This window comes from Arvicanthis niloticus, chromosome 12 (genome assembly GCF_011762505.2).
Source record: "Arvicanthis niloticus isolate mArvNil1 chromosome 12, mArvNil1.pat.X, whole genome shotgun sequence".
NCBI lineage: Eukaryota > Metazoa > Chordata > Mammalia > Rodentia > Muridae > Arvicanthis > Arvicanthis niloticus.
The window spans coordinates 31,671,188-31,687,000 of record NC_047669.1 but is presented as its reverse complement, the minus strand read 5'-3'; the positions used below and the strand labels follow the sequence as shown (position 1 = coordinate 31,687,000).

At 41.7% G+C, this 15,813-nt stretch overlaps 1 protein-coding gene across 2 annotated transcripts; it reads right to left on the bottom strand.

The window, feature by feature from the left end:
* Positions 1-1,605: 1,605 nt before the first annotated feature.
* On the bottom strand, positions 1,606-15,487 carry Gcsam (germinal center associated signaling and motility). 2 transcript variants are annotated; one of them, XM_034515769.2, is made up of 6 exons: positions 15,319-15,487; positions 12,586-12,654; positions 8,558-8,614; positions 7,616-7,662; positions 6,114-6,142; positions 1,606-5,145 (listed from the first exon to the last, which is right to left on the bottom strand). In XM_034515769.2, the coding sequence occupies exons 1-6, from the start codon at positions 15,345-15,347 to the stop codon at positions 4,819-4,821; spliced, it is 558 nt and encodes a 185-aa protein (XP_034371660.1). In that variant the 5' UTR covers positions 15,348-15,487; the 3' UTR covers positions 1,606-4,818. The 2 variants fall into 2 exon arrangements, with proteins under 2 accessions (XP_034371660.1, XP_034371661.1); XM_034515770.2 differs by lacking the exon at positions 12,586-12,654.
* Positions 15,488-15,813: the final 326 nt, after the last annotated feature.

The window sequence follows — 15,813 nt, the reverse complement described above, 5'->3', positions numbered from 1 at the left end:
TTTCCTATTTCTCTTTTCTGTTTTAAATGAGAATTTATTAAAAGAATGGTAGTTTATTTATAGGTGCTAATACGAATGTGACCGGAAGCCACAAAGGCTGCTGTGGCTTGCACTGTGGATCTCTCATTTTATCTGTGTACTGTTTGAAGCCCTATAGGGGGAGGGGTGCTTCTTTTTATATTTGTAACTTGAAAGAGTAAATTAGAAACTCAGTCTCAGTTTATTTCTCAAGAACTAGGATTCTTTTTTTTTCAATCTTTCTCTTTCTTTTTCTCTTTCTTTCTTTCTTCTTTTCTTTCTTTTTTTATTCACTTAACATTCAGATCACTACCCAGCTCCTGGTCACCCCCACCTACAATCCTTCCTCCATTGCCCCTTCCCTTCTCCTCTGAGTGGGGAGATTGGGTATCTCTCCACCCTGGTATATCAAGTATCTGTGAGGCTAGGGGATTCTTTTCCCACTGAGGCCAGACGAGGAAGTCTAGCTAGAAGAACAAATCTCACATGCAGGCAACACCTTTTGAGATAACCCCCACTCCAGTTGTTCTAGACCCACATGAAGACCAAGCTACATGTCTGCTACATATGTGCGGGGAGTACTAGGTCCAGTCTATATGTATTCTTTGGTTGGTGAAAAACCAGGATTCTTTAAGTGAGGGGTTGCATTACTAACCTCCAGTAGACACACACACACACACACACACACCCCTGCATTGATGAATATGTTCTGCAAGACTGCAGAGTTTCATGAAAAACCTTGAAATGTGTGGAGAAGGGGATGAGCATCAGTCCGTGGGTTGCCATGAGTGAGTATGTGTTTTTTTTTTTTTTTTGATAATTTAAAATATATAAAATGAAATTCCATCTTCCATTTTTTCCTTCCCATTCCAACCTCATAGGTTTTTCTTTTTTTTTTTTTTTTTTTGATAACCCATGAAGTCCAGTTAGAGCTGTTTTCATATGTATGTGTGTTGGGTATCCACTGAAGCATGGGGAACCTACCAGACACCACATCTTCTAAAAACAATGACCCCTGACCCCATCCTGCAACTATCTACTACCAATAGCTCCTCGGTAAGTATGGTGCTGAGTGTCATCATCCCATCTACACCAGAGGACAAAGTCTGCACACTGTGGCAATGTTTGGATACAGAACCTGCTATGAAATTGGAAATACTTTATATATCATGCAAATACATTAGCTATATTTTCTCATCAACAGTATCTGACAGAAGCAACAAGTGGGACAAGGCTTATTTTGACCCAGATTTCCAAGGGAGCAGAGGGTCCATTATGACAGAGCAACTTGGTAACGGGGAGCAACTCAGTCTGTGGTGGTGGGAGCTTGTGACAAGGACATTCACACCCTGGCAGATTAGGAAAACAGGTGGTTCCAGCCAGAACTAGAGCAGATAGCACCAACCTATCTCTCCACTCAGACACTCACTTCTGATAACTAGGCCATATTCCCAAAGGCTCTATGATCTCTTTAAACCGTCACCAGCAGGAGACCAAGTGCACACAAACTATTGGACACTTCACATTCAAGCTACATCAATAAAGTAGGACTTTTTTCTTCAGATTTTTAAAATTTATTGTTATATGTTTTTTATTGACACAATAATGTACACAACATGGTAGATTTAAATTTTGAACTTCATTTATTATTTGCGGGGCTGTTTGTGTATGATATTTATGTGTGAGTGTGGAGGACAGAGGACAACTTTCAGAAATCAGTTCTCTCCTTCACTGTGGGGTCCTGGGATCAAATCTCGGCTGTCAAGTTTGCTCAGTAAACACTTTACTCACTAAGGCATCTCATTTGCACTCATAGCAGATGCTTTGAGATACCCCCAATGGCTCTTTAATTTAGAAACATGGCTGTTGTATAACCATCTAATTTTTACCATGTGAACATGCTTCTTGGTCTAAGTAAGCATTTAGACTTAATGAAGCCCTGGGTTGTTTTTTCTTTTTGTTTTCTTTTTGTTTTTTTTTTTTTTTTTTTTTTTTTTTGTTTGTTTGTTTAAAGCAATTACTTTGGGGATCAGGTAATACTTTACAGAATGAGGTGCAAGCAAATACAGCTTATTGTGTCCTACTGGGAATTTTCCATTGCCTATCTTCCACAAAGGCTTAGCCTAGAGTTCTAGCATAGAGCCGTCTGTTTCATGCCTGTCTTGCTTGAGGGCACTTGGGGGCTCTAACCACTTGTTGCAGCAGCATGCCTTTCTCCATATGCTTTAAAAGACTTCTCTTTCTCTCTATTCTTTGCTATCATTTATCTTCAGGGTCTCTGATAGATGATATAATGGGAAGGCTTGTTTTATTTTATCAACTTGACACAAAATTGAGTTACCTGGGAAGAAGGAACGTCACTTTAGCAATTAAGTCCTTTGGATTGACCTGTGGGTGTTTCTATGGGGCAGTCTTGGTTGATGGTTGATATGGGAGGGTCCAGACAATTGCAGAGGCACCCCCTTGATCAGATGGCCCTGGGTTGTATAAGAAAGAAAACCAAGAGAGCCATGGAAAGTAAGCAGTATTTCTCCACGACCTCCACTTCAGTTCCTACCTCAAGCTTCTGCCATGATGGACTATGGCTGTGACATGTAAACCAAATAAACCCTTTCTTCTCCAATTAGCTTTTGGTCAGGGTTTTATCCCAGTAGCCAAAAGCAAAGTAGAATGGGTGACCATATTTTAGATGCAGCTCTCCAATGTATGTGTGCAGTAGATTGAGCCTATAAGTATGTGGGTTGGGTTGAAAGGAGGAGGAAAGGAAACTAAGATTTGAATCAGTCTGTGGCTCACACTTTCCCCCCCACAAGCCATGTGTTAGTTACATCTTGTACAGCATTTCTTATCTCCATGAGAACACACTTTGAACCCAAGTGACTTCTGGCCAGACACTACACTTAGGCTTCTGGATGAAAAATATCTGTAAAGAAAGGAAGTTAAAAGAGACCAAGGTACTGAGATCTTGCTAGCTCTTTAGCTGAAGGTGATCAACTGGTTTATGTCTCAGCAAAGTCACCCAACTCCCAACTTAAGTCACTTCATTTATTCTCAATGGGCACTTGGCCTGTTATGTGCCTCTCTCTCTCTCTCTCTCTCTCTCTCTCTCTCTCTCTCTCTCTCCTTCTCCCTTTCCCTCCACCTTCTCTTCCTCCTTCCCTCTCCTCCTCCCCCAACTTCTTCCCCCTCTCTTTGTATGCCTTGTACATGTTAGGCAAGGACCCTACTACTGAGCTACCTCCCTAATGCCTTGGGGCATTTAAAGTAAAAAGTTATTCAGCTTTGATAATAAAATAGTAATTAAATACATAGTACCTCCCAAGCTCATCTCAACAAACATCTTGATATTTTAGCATCCCTAAAATTAGGACAGTGGCCATGAGGTAAATTAAACAACCCCCTTGGCGGATGCAGGTGTGAACGTACAAATAGTCTCATTTGTTAGTGATTGTTTTTGGTCTTGCTCATCTCCTTTGTGGCTTAATATTCTCCTGCCAGTTCATTGGTATCTGCTCCTAATGAGGGTGTCAATAACCAAATGCAATCCTCTCCAGTTCATCTCAAACTGTGACTGTTTAAGGCAGAGGTCTGCAAAATGATTATCGAGAACAGGTTAAATTACAGATATTTTTAGCTTTGTAAAGCCTCTGGTCTGTGTCCCAAATCAATTTTTACCATGGTTCAGCAACCACAGATAGTATGTAGACAAATCAGTGCAGCTGTGTTTCAACAAACGTTTGTCTACAACAAAACAGGTGGTGGGCTTGATTGGGTCAGTCAGTAGGTTGTGTATAGTTGGCTAACTTAGCATAGACATGATCCCAGACATTCTAGCAAAACAATGATGGAAAATAAAGACTCAAGCCACAGAGGGGTGCTCACAGAGAAGAGGCATGTGTTACTTTCCCCATGTGAACATTTATGGAGAAATTTACTGTACCATATATAGTTCCCATAGCAACACTGACTAGGAAGCCAAAATAAAGCTCTTCCACTAATGCCAAGAATGTACCACGGGGCAAACAATTTTCTCTCAGTAAAAAAGAAGATAGTGGGGTTAAAGTCTCTCCAGAAACTTTTCTCTTTGTCAGTTCCTGACACCATGGTGGTTCTACTGAGATTTGTGTGGCGGCATTTGGGTTGTCTCTTCATGGCCAATCACTTGCTTAGCATGAGAAGGTTCTAAGAATGTTTTTTCTGCACCACAGGAGAAAGACATTTCTGATGAGAAACTCAAATTTTAAAAATACAGTTTAAAATTATATTAATGATGGTACAGGAAATTCCCAGCCATGGGGAAGGTGTGGCCAAGGACACTGTGAAGGACACGCTTTAGACCCATGGAATAAAAGGAATATTGCTGTTTTCCACAGCAAGTGGCTCTGAGCTAGAACTTAACAGTGATGAGGGAATTCTCTCTGGAGTTATGGAACACAATGAGTAAGCTTCCCCTGACTGCAGAGTACAGCTGTGGGGGTCATTCATAAGGGCTTAGTGAGAAGAGCAGAGTCTTTTGTGGTACACCCCAGTGTCGATACCAGGATCCCTTCCCATAACAGATTATTTTTTAACACCACTTAGGAACAAAGGTGGTCACTCCTTTCAATGCGATGTTCAAGACAGTTGATTTTTGAATGGCTATTGTCAGACTCTGAGAGGCATTGTGGTTTGCAGAGTCTGCCCTGCCAAGGTCCTCCAGAAGAAATAACTAAGGATCTCCGTGATCCATGACTGCTTCACCTAGAGTCCCAAACTCCTACTTTTATCTGTCAGTGCTAAATAAACTCTAACCTAGTCACTTCATTGTAGATGAGAAAAGTGGGTCTCATAGGGGGCTGTAAGTGGCCGTGGATGCTGAACACCATGTGAGGAGAATCTGCTAGGCACCAGAAGTTCATATTCATCTTCTGCAGAAGATGGTAGGGGCTGAGGGGTAGAAGGAAAACGGAGAACTGAATACTCAGTCTCTGTTCCTCTTGAAGACTCTTTTTGTCTCCCAGCCTTGTTAGAGATGTTCTCATAGAACCCCTCAGAATGGTTCACTGATACTGATGGCCTTCCCCTGAGGGCTGTGTGATCCACAAGGACGTAGCATAACTCTTCTGTGTAGATCTCATTAGCATTGTCCTGCAGGTCAAAGGAAAGACACTATAAAGATCTGGCCTCTTTCCATTCTATTTATACTTCAGTAACAGCACAGACCTGATGGGGGGGGGCAGTTCTGACTTGCACCACCTCTACCTTCTCCATTCCTTGGTCATCTTTCCTAAATGGCTGCAGGGGCATTCCAAACACTAGGCTAGACAATGGAGAGTTCATGTCACCCAACGCATATAGCTGGCTTAGTGTGTTCCCTTTACATGTGTTCCGGAGTGGCCCCTGACCACCTTGTATACTTCCCATGATCTTAGAACATTAGATGTGCTTGGATATCATTTAAATACTTACCAAGAAATTGTTATTATTTGAGACATAGTCCCTTGTATCCCATTTAAAATGTAGCAGAGAAGAATTTTGACCTTCTGTTCCTCTTACTTTTAAGAGCCATGGAAGTATGTGTATCACCACACCTAGTTTATGCTGTTCTGATGATCAAACCTAGGGCTTCCTGCATGCTAGAAAAGCATTGTCTACAAGCTGTACTATGTCCACAGGCTCCTCATAGAAGATTATCATATTAATTTGAGAGAAGGTTTCATTAATGGTGAAATCTCAGGAATGAAAAATCAGAGGTAGTAACCTTCAGTGGAATGTTAGAGTGAGCCTGGGTGCTGAATGTTGGCTCTGGCATCTTTCAGCTGCGTGGCTTTGGATGATAAGTTAATCTTTCATGGTTTGCTTCTGTGAAGTCAGAGGACATAGTCCTACCATGATGCAATAATATGGGTTGTTGTGACAGTTACATGAGATGCCTGTCAAAAGCTCAGCACATGGCCTGCCATCAACAAAGTGCACAGCAAATGTTAGCACCCTTCAACAAGTTATGCAACAGGAAAGCTGATATTTCTGCCACTAGGCGCTGCAAATGGCATTGGGTTCGAGCCCTGGCATTTACAGTGTTTCTTCCAGGTTGGGATCAGAAGGGATCTTATTACCTGAATGGGAGCTGAAGACATTCCTTCACCTGCAGAGAGAAAATACATTAAATGAATTACAGGTTAAGAAGAGGCTCTATGGGTTGGGGCTTGGATGCACCCAGACAACCAAGGGAAAGCTGGAGTAGTCTACAGAAGTCTATAGTCAATCCCTAAGAACAAGCCACAGCAGAGCTTGCTCGGGCTGCTAGGGCCAATGGAGAAAGGTACTTTTGGTGTATCTTTAGGGAGCAAATCACACCCCTTTTCTTGTCTTTCCTTATGTAATGCCCATTATGTGCCTACTTGGTAAAATGCACTAGGGAGGCAGTCACACCAGAAGCATGTCCTCTCAAAGCTAGGCAGACAACATACAAGACAGCATAAGACTCCCACACAGCAGACAGAATATTCTTTCTAACAGGTAATATAGGATGGTGGTAGCCTAGGGACTGGTACTTGAGGAAAGTTTTCAGAACAGGGAGCTTGGATGCTTAACATTTATATGGAAGCAAGGCAATTTTAAAAAATCATTTACTCCAAACAGACTGGCTTCAGCCACAGAGCAGAGGCACACTTCCCATGCTTGGCATCCAAGCAGAATAGGCAGAAAGAAGGGAGGCTGTTTGCAGCTAGCAGCACCATGAGGTTCATGGGTTTATAAGTTTCCTAATATTCACATCACTACAAACTTTAATGGCCATGTGTGACTTCACTGATTGTCACTAGAAGAAAGGGCTCTGAATTTTGGCATCAGTGTCCTTATTTCTGTTGTATTTTCTTCTGACTGAAATTAGGGTTTTTTGGGACCCTGGGGTGAAAGACCTCAGGCTGGGAGCACTAGGGGCTGCACTAAATACCCACAGAGCTCCTTCCTGAGACTTAGTGCATGGGTGGGCTATACTTTCCACTTTAAACCCAGCGAGGGAAAGACAAAATTTTCTTTGGAAATGCTAAGGCCCCATCCTCACACCTCCTTATTCTCTCTCTTGTATTCGCGGTCACTCTCCAACCACTCATCAAGTCATGAGACTTTAACTTCAGCACTGATCTATCCCCACAGCCTGGTGGTAAGAAGTCTGCTGGCATGGCTTCCTGCCAAGGGTTCATGCTGTTTCTTTTCTGCACATGCCACTGGGCTGGATGACCCCTTTAATGCAAATCTGATTATCTCTCATCTTTTGGAAAACTTCTCCATTCTTCCCTGTTGCTCTTAACGAGGGGACCAAAACATTGAGCTGCCTCTTTTTGCTCTGGCTCGAACACTTGTTGCCAGTTAGTTCCTTCATTCATTGGGCATTGATTGAGGAATATGGAGGTTGATAAACAATTCCTTGCTTCAATAAGACCACAGTCTAATAGAAACAAACAATCAACAACAGCAAATAAACTGGATGAGTCGCAGCACCAGGTGTTGGTTTATAGTAGGGATATTCTCACTGGGCTTTGGGGAACATAGAGGAAGGTCATTTTAGAAATGTATCTGCGTCAGAAGTAAAATGAATGGGGAAATGATGACTTACTTTGCTTTGGAGACTCTTGTCCGGCTTTAAATGTCCTTATGTTTTTCCTGTAAGCAAGGAATGTAGATGGGTCAGCTCATTATTCGGAAGCTCTTAAAACATTCGACTATGAAACCTCAATTTCAATCTTTGGTAGATATTATGCTTTTATAATACTTCTTTCAACACATAGGAATGAAAGAGGAAGAGGGGAAATACAAGAAGATGTTAAGCAGAAATATATTCCTGTCTCCCTCCTTCACTTGCCTCTGTTTTGAAACGTGATCTGTGCATACGTGGTGTCAAGAGGCCACAGTTTTGGGGGATATTTCTGACAAAACCTTCCATTTTGTTTTTACCATGCAAATGAAGGAGCAGGCATTTTTTTAGTCCCAAGCCTAACCTGTGATCACACAAGCAGAAAACCAAACACTTCCCATTAGAGTACACTGCATAGAAGGTCCCCTAGAAATATGTTGGAAGCCCATTGTCATCTGGTGGACAAAGACACAGTTGCTATAAGAATGGTCACAGGTCTGATATGCAGAGACTGCTTAATGTTATTATCAATCACTTAGCTAGTTTTAGCAATTCTTTTACTCTCCCAGAGTACCTCAGGTTGGGCAATAAATTATTATCTGGAGTATATATTCTCCATGCAAAGGGCAGAAATGTGCACTTCTATACAAGGGACTTGCAATGTGAATACTCTCATTATTAGTGGGTAGTTTCATTCTTGCATCCGAGGTTCTCACTTATGAGAAGAAGCCACCACCTATGAAGCAATTATTCTTGATTCTCACCACACACCAGGGGCTGTTTCTTTGACTGATTCTCGGTGATAGTATCTCAGCTTGGTACCAGGCTTGGGTGTAGCCACAAAGAGGAAGGCGTTCACAAGTCCAAGTCCCACATTGAATACACAGGTAGGGAATTAACTTTTTGGAGCAATACTTCACTTACCAAGGAAGGCAGGAGCATCCTTCAACAATGTGACAACAACTCCAGCCCCTGAAATATCTGAGGGAGATGACCAGAAGTCAGTGAAACAGGTTTCTCAAGCTTTATTGAAGGTGACTTCTATCCCCTTGTTGCTGTCCTTATTTCTTAGATAAATTGGACTCAAGGCTATGGCACTGTCAATTTCTAACCAGGAATAAATCCTTTCAATATTATTCTTAGTAAGGGAAACAAAATGTTTTGAAACCCACAATTCTAGTGATTTACTTGACTATCTGCAATGGAGTTATTTCCAGAAAACCAAGGTACAAGCCTGTAGATAAATTTGAGAAACCATTTTGCTTGGGACAGGTATTAAAGCCTGTATATCATACAATGGAAATAAAAGGATGTGGGGATAAGAAAGAGAGAAATCATAGATTTGAGAATAGTAGGCTTTATGAAAAGACAGGCACCTGGCATTGCTGTCATCTATATGATGTCACAGACATTTATCTTTCTAATTAATGGTCATGTAATCATGATACAGCTTTTCCTGTGCTACCCCTTCTGAGGGAACTCCAGGGATATCTCACTGACAGGCACATTTTTATATATCACTCTCTCATCTTTCCACCATAATTAACAAATTATACATTAATCCATTTATCTCCTTCCTACACTAGCATGTGAACCTCACAAAGTTGGGAACTATCTTCATCCACTTTTTCATGGTTTATCTCATCAGTGTATGCTAACCTCTCTCATATACATAAATATCTGATGAAGTTATAATGAGTAGCTGTGGGCACAGCCACCAAAATGGAAAGCCATCAGATCTACCACCCATACTCCGATGGTACAGCTACATCAGAAGCCTTGTGCTTTTTATGGTAGAAAGTGGAAGGCTGACTCTGAAATCAGACATCTAGGATGATTCCTCGCTTTCTATAATTCTATCCAAACTGGTGGTATAGATAACAACCATACAGTTTAGCATAAAATCCTCCTTTAATGAACTATATGGGCCAGTCGTGTTCTATAAAGACATTTGGAAAATACCATTCAAAAATGTGCCCCCAGTGAACTTCCCCTAAGGGGCAGGCAGCCCAGGAAAGGCTGGCTGCAACCTGTGGCCATGGGAGGGACTACCACTTTGGTTGAACGTTTCGATGGCTTCTAGGTTTTATGTGATATCAGAGACTTTGCAGCTGTGGAACATGGCCATAGCTCTTTCTTCTTTAGGACACCCTTAGTGTACTTTGTGCCCTGTAAACAACTTGCTTTCATCTTCCTCTTCTGTTGTTAAAAAGCATCATAAGGAAACTTCTGAGTCTGACCGGTGTGTAGAAAGCAGGTTCGTTAAGGGAATGAAGAAGCGAAAGGGAAGGGAACTGTTGAGTTCTGAGTTACTGGATCCATATTTCTAAACACTTTGATCACAGTTTCTTAATTTGTAAAATGCGGGTATATATTCTACTTACTTCATGAAGCTGTAAGGAGTATACAAAGGTGAAGATGGGTAAACGGGGCTTGTGAGCTGTCCTTTCATGCAGTCCCTTGCAATGCAGTCTTGTATTTTAATATGTGTGCTTGGTTTGGGGTGAGATTGGGTAAGTTGACTACAACATAGTCAAGAGAGCTGGAAAGAGACATCTAAAGATGTGCCTGCCAATGAGCTTCTTATTGATATAAGAGTGAGATGAATATTGTTACTCTCATAGGCATTGTACCAGTATAACACATTTAGGAATACAAGGCTTAGACCCAGTCCTTCTTTAACTTTTTAAACTGATTTGAGATGGTCAGCCTGTGAGTTAAGGGACTATAGCAAATTCATGGGTTGGAGTTTATTATAAGGGTGTTTTCTATGTTTTATTTAGAAATAGCTGAGTGGAGTGAACACACAACAGTCCAGATTACCTTACATGGATAGTTGGTTTTCAAAACACTAGAAATCCATAGAATTGACATGACAAACATTTCTGTATTAATATTTATTTTTATTAGAGACCTGTCTGCTCCTGACAGCTTCATGTCTTGGATTCTAAGAAGAAATTGAGCATCCTTGGAGTTACTCCAGTTGTGGTGAGACAGCCACTAGGCAAGAATTGCCTCTTTCCTTCTACAGACAAATTACTGTCCAGAAAAGGACACACTCGCAGAATAGTCGACTGATTATATCTGCCTAGACAGAGTAATCAGCCCTTAATAATTCTGCATCACTAAGGTCTGTCAGATGATCCTGGGCCAGAAGGTGGAAGAACAGATGCTCCAACGTTTTGAAGTAGAACGAGTGTCCAGGTGTTCAGAGGTCTCTATAAATTGGCTCAGTTTTAGAAGCTGTGCTTTATGCTTCCCACAATTATAGTTAACTCAGTCATTCTGGATTTCTGACGGGGCTGAAAACTTATAGCCTCATAGCCAATCCTGACTATTTACTTTGAGAGAAAAGATTTGAGTGGATGGTCGTCAGCTGACATTCATTCTAAAGCCAGGTTCAGAACTAAATGTTTCAGTCAGGATAGACGACAGAGGAGCTGGTTAGTCAACAAAAGGATGGACTGGGTATTAGGACTATCTTGTACCTCACTGGTACAAATTGGCATAATTATGCTTTAATTGTATTTTGAGAGAAAAGTTTCATTTTAACAGGAAGGGTGATATGTAGGAGGAGCTAAGGTGGGAGGAGTACTGAGAGGAAGAGATGGAGTAAGAAGAGGAGGAGAAGAAGGAGAGTAGGAGCCAGGTGATGAAAGAGAGAAAGAGGGGGGAGACAGGGAGGCAGAGGTTCAAGTATCTCCACCAGTCAAAGATAGTTGTTATATCTAGGTTGGTCAGTGGGTTACACCTCTGATTGAACAATTCCAAACTTATAAAGCCTATGATTAACATTTTTTAAAAAATGTATAAATGCAAAAAGGAAAAGGGGGCATGGGATAGGGGTCTTCTAAGGGGGGGAATGGGGAAAGGGGGTGGCATCTGAAGTGTAAATAAAATATCTAATAAAAAAAAAGATGTGCCTGCCAGTGAGCGAGCCCTGGAGTTTCCCCAGAAAGGGTAGCACAGGAAAAGCTGAATTGTGACTGTGGATTGCAGAGACAAACCCCTGTGACATCATATGGATGCCAAAGGTCTTCTCATAAGGCTTACTACTGTCTTTACATCTATGATCTCTTTGTCTTTCTGTCTCTCTGTCTGTCTGTCTCTCTGTCTGCCTCTGTTTGTCTCTGTTTCTCTGCACCTCTCTCTCTTTCTCTCTCATCATTATTCCCCCATTTTTTCTTTTGTTTCCATCATGTGATATACATTTTTAAATAGATGGCCAACGACACCTCTCAAAATATGTTAATTCCCAGCTTGCATTGAGCAAATGCAGCCTTAGACGGGGAAGGACCTTTGGGTCCGTGCCTCTAAGATAGTCTTGGATTTTTGGTTTGTTTTTAGGTCCTCTCTCAAATGTACCTCCAGGAACACTGTGAAAATTACTGCCAACTTCTGTAAGTCACAGAACAGGCTTTGCCATAATTTGAAATTCTTAAATCTCAGGTACTAATGCGTTGCCAGATTCCTTCCTTCATTGTTCCCTAAGACTGGCTACTCAAAAGGCTACCCAGGAAGGATGCATGAAGCTGCAGTAAATTCGCAGCACTGGCCTGCATACAAACAGCTCTCCACAAGCCTTTCAACCTCATGACATGGGAGCATGCATTTAGCCCAGAAATAGAAACTCAAGGCTTAATATGACAAAGCTAAGGTAGAGACTTGAGCACAAAGGTACATTATTCCACAAACAAAGAAGCAACAGGATTTCAGATCTTTATTTCAAGTTGTACTAGGGACTCATGCGTCTGATTTCCTGTTGCCAAGGATACACGAGGCTCTTAGAATAGCAGTATGTCTCCTGTTCAGTGTAAGGAAGTCTTGTTGTCTATGTATTCTTCACATGCTCATCACCATGATGGCTGGCACTGGGCCTCAGCTGTGGGAATGTGTAGCCTCAGCCCTGCTAACTCTTTCTTCCTGGGGAGTTGGGTAGCATATATTCTCACCTGCATGTTCTCTCTTTGGAATTTTGAAGTCTCAGATTCCAAGGTGTTTCCTGCATGTCCAGCTGCCACCTAAGATTTAAATATCAGTAATGGGCCAAATGTTCCTTTCTATAATCCCCAATGTTGTTTTATGTTTCTTCCATTTTTTTTTGTTTCTTTTGTTTATGTGCAATCTTGAATCACCTTAGCATTTCCTTCACTGCCTTACTGTCTATGAATGTTCCTTTCTGAAGCATGGGACACTGCTTGTTTCACATGCAACATCTCTATCACTACAAAAACCAGCCCACCTACGATGCTAAAAACATTTCTGAGAATCCTCATCAGCCTGAACATACCACCTCACTGGGAGAGGCCTGGGCTTCTCTGCTCCTTCTCTTATTCACTGAGGTTTCAGGGCCTGCACCCAGGCAATGGGGTTCAGTGAGTTAGCACCTTTCACAGAAATCCAGAGAACAAGGGATAGATAGAAAGGGAAGGAAAGAATAAAATAGAGACAATAAAGTCATCCACTGTTTGGATTGCATTTCTGTTTAAACTTTTTTTCCCATTTGCTGGAAATTGAGAATATGAAGAATAAAAATGGTGAGTACTTCTTAGTATGCACCAGTCTTTTTATGTGTGGTGTTTCATTCGGTTTCAGAACAAGTCCGTCGGTTAATACTATTGTCCTGTTTTTTTTTTTTTTTTTTTTAATTAACAAGGAATCTGGTTTGAGGATCTACAACCAAGAAGGGGGAAAGTTTAGGTTTCCTTTGGGAAAATGCTTTTCTCTAAGATCATGGGCTCTTCCTGTGAGGAAGAGATATTTTCTATCCTCTGATCTGCAGAGACATAGAAAGAAGTGTGCCCACAGGGATAACAGAAGAAAGATGAACTGTAAATGCCAGCACAGGAAGAGGGATGATGGGATATTTGGGCAATTCTTTAGGCATACAATATCATCTGAGCCATGCATTGATGTATAAGAGTAAATGATAACTAAGAATAAATGCAAACTAATAAACCACACAAAAAACAAGTAAGAAAAGACGACTAGGAGTGAGCACTGGGAAAAAAAACCTAAGAAATTTCCACCACAATGAATTGGATCATCTTTAAAGTGGGATGAACACAGAATAATAAAAATCTAACCACAGACTAGAAAAAATATTATTTTTTGCAATATTTATGAGAAAAACCCATTAAGAATACAAATAGCCTTCTACTTCAGAAACAAAATACACTAAACCTCAAACAAAAATTAATTGAAGGCATACTGACTCTTTAAATAAAGAAATACAAGTGACTGTTGGATATAGAAACTAAAATAGAGGCTGTGGGTATGATGCTGTAACTGTAAGTGCGGTTACCAGCTCATCTCATCTTCTGCCTGAATTTTTATACTTTTCACCTTCTCGTAGTAAATACACATCGGTGTTACAACACTTAACCCCACAGCAAAGTTCTGAGACATGAAAGACATGGAAGTGCATGTGAGCCATCTATCACTGTGTTTCCTTATCTATATCATATCTTTGTTTTGGCTTTCTTTCTCCTCAGGAATGCTTCCAGTCATCCGTCTAGCACTGAGTACCTGCTGTGTGTCAGAAACAAAGGCAGGAACTAGGAGTTCACAAGGCAATGAGCAGAAAATAAGAAGCAATTGTGCTTTAGAGGATTTCACAGATATAAGGGCAGCCAGCCATTCATAATCTTACTAAGGCTACTAGAAGGTGGGGTGGGTGGGAGAGTCCAGAGCAAATACTGGCTCTCAGGAAAGGACAGGAATACTCCCAAGCCTCCTTTGGGAAAGTGGCATTTTTGCAAGACCTCATTTTTCTATGTGCCCCTTTATATGCTATCTAAGACCAAGGCAGCAAGGAAGACCCCCTGCCAGCTTACTCTCTATAGATCACCTGACTTTATACCATAGAAATTCCCTTATTTTGAGTGATCATATTTTCTGTTTGTTTGTTTGTTTTTCGAGACAGGGTTTCTCTGTATAGCTCTGGCTGTCCCGGAACTCACTCTGTAGACCAGGCTGGCCTCGAACTCAGAAATCCGCCTGCCTATGCCTCCCAAGTGCTGGGATTAAAGGTGTGCGCCACCACTGCCCGGCTAGTGATCATATTTTCTTTTACATGTGTTTTCTTTAATCAAATGAATACATTGCTCTGAAAATTGAGAATAGTCCCCGATCACGGAAACCTCCTCTGCCAGGGACTATGGTACCATCGTCTACACTTGGAATCTCTGGGTAGGATTATACTTTTATTTCCATTTAAAATGAGGAGACCAAAGTCCAGGAGCATGAAGGCACGTCTTCTCCCTAGTGACATGACTTTTTCCTTAACCCACTTATAAGAACACTAACTGCAGCCTCATCGTGGCAGGAAACGTGCTGTTTATTTTAAATTTATAGAGACTCCCCGAAAGGATGGGTGCTTATAACTTATTCAGGAGCATCCAGTGCCCAAGAATGCATGCCTTCCCCAAGTCTCAGGAGGGTTGTTTCATTTCTTAGTTGGACTGGTGTCCTCCTTTAATGAGGTCTTTCTTTCATTTCACCTATTCTTATGTTTGGATTGTCTGTATTCGTGAAAACCTGTAAGGATGTCACATGGTGTATGGCTCAGGAGGGACTGAATTCTTGTCACACCCCGTTCCTAGTCTATTCACCCCAAGAACAGTTCTTTTTTTTCTCTTTCACCTCTGGCTTAGGTCTCTGCTCTCGGGAGGGAGTGAGCTCACCTGGTTGTCCTCTGCAGACAGTTCCCCATCAGGCCTCTCAGCACCTTCCCGGTGGTAGTCTCCACTTCCTTCTCACCCGGCTTGTACCTTGGTCTTGCACTGTGCTCTGTAACTGGCAGTTTCCAACTGACAGCAGGGACCGAGCAGCTCCGGCCACCCACCCGTGTAGAGAACCAGAAAGAGGAGGTGCCTGCCAGAGGAGGAAGAGGGCTGAGGGGAAGATGAGAGGCACATTTGTGTGTCCTGAAAGGTCAGGGCCTTGATGTACCAGGCTATTAACTAAACCAGAAACGGCTGGTTAGGGAGAGTGTTAGCCACTAGAAAACCCCGGGCTTGTGCTAAAGAAGGAAGCATGGGAGATTTTCCATGGCTGACATCTATGTTTAGTAAGAAGGTCAAAAGTGAGATGATCATTGTTTAGAAGCCAAAAAATAAATAAACAAACAAACAAAACAAAATAGCTGGAAACAACAAATACCGCCCCTCCCCCACCAA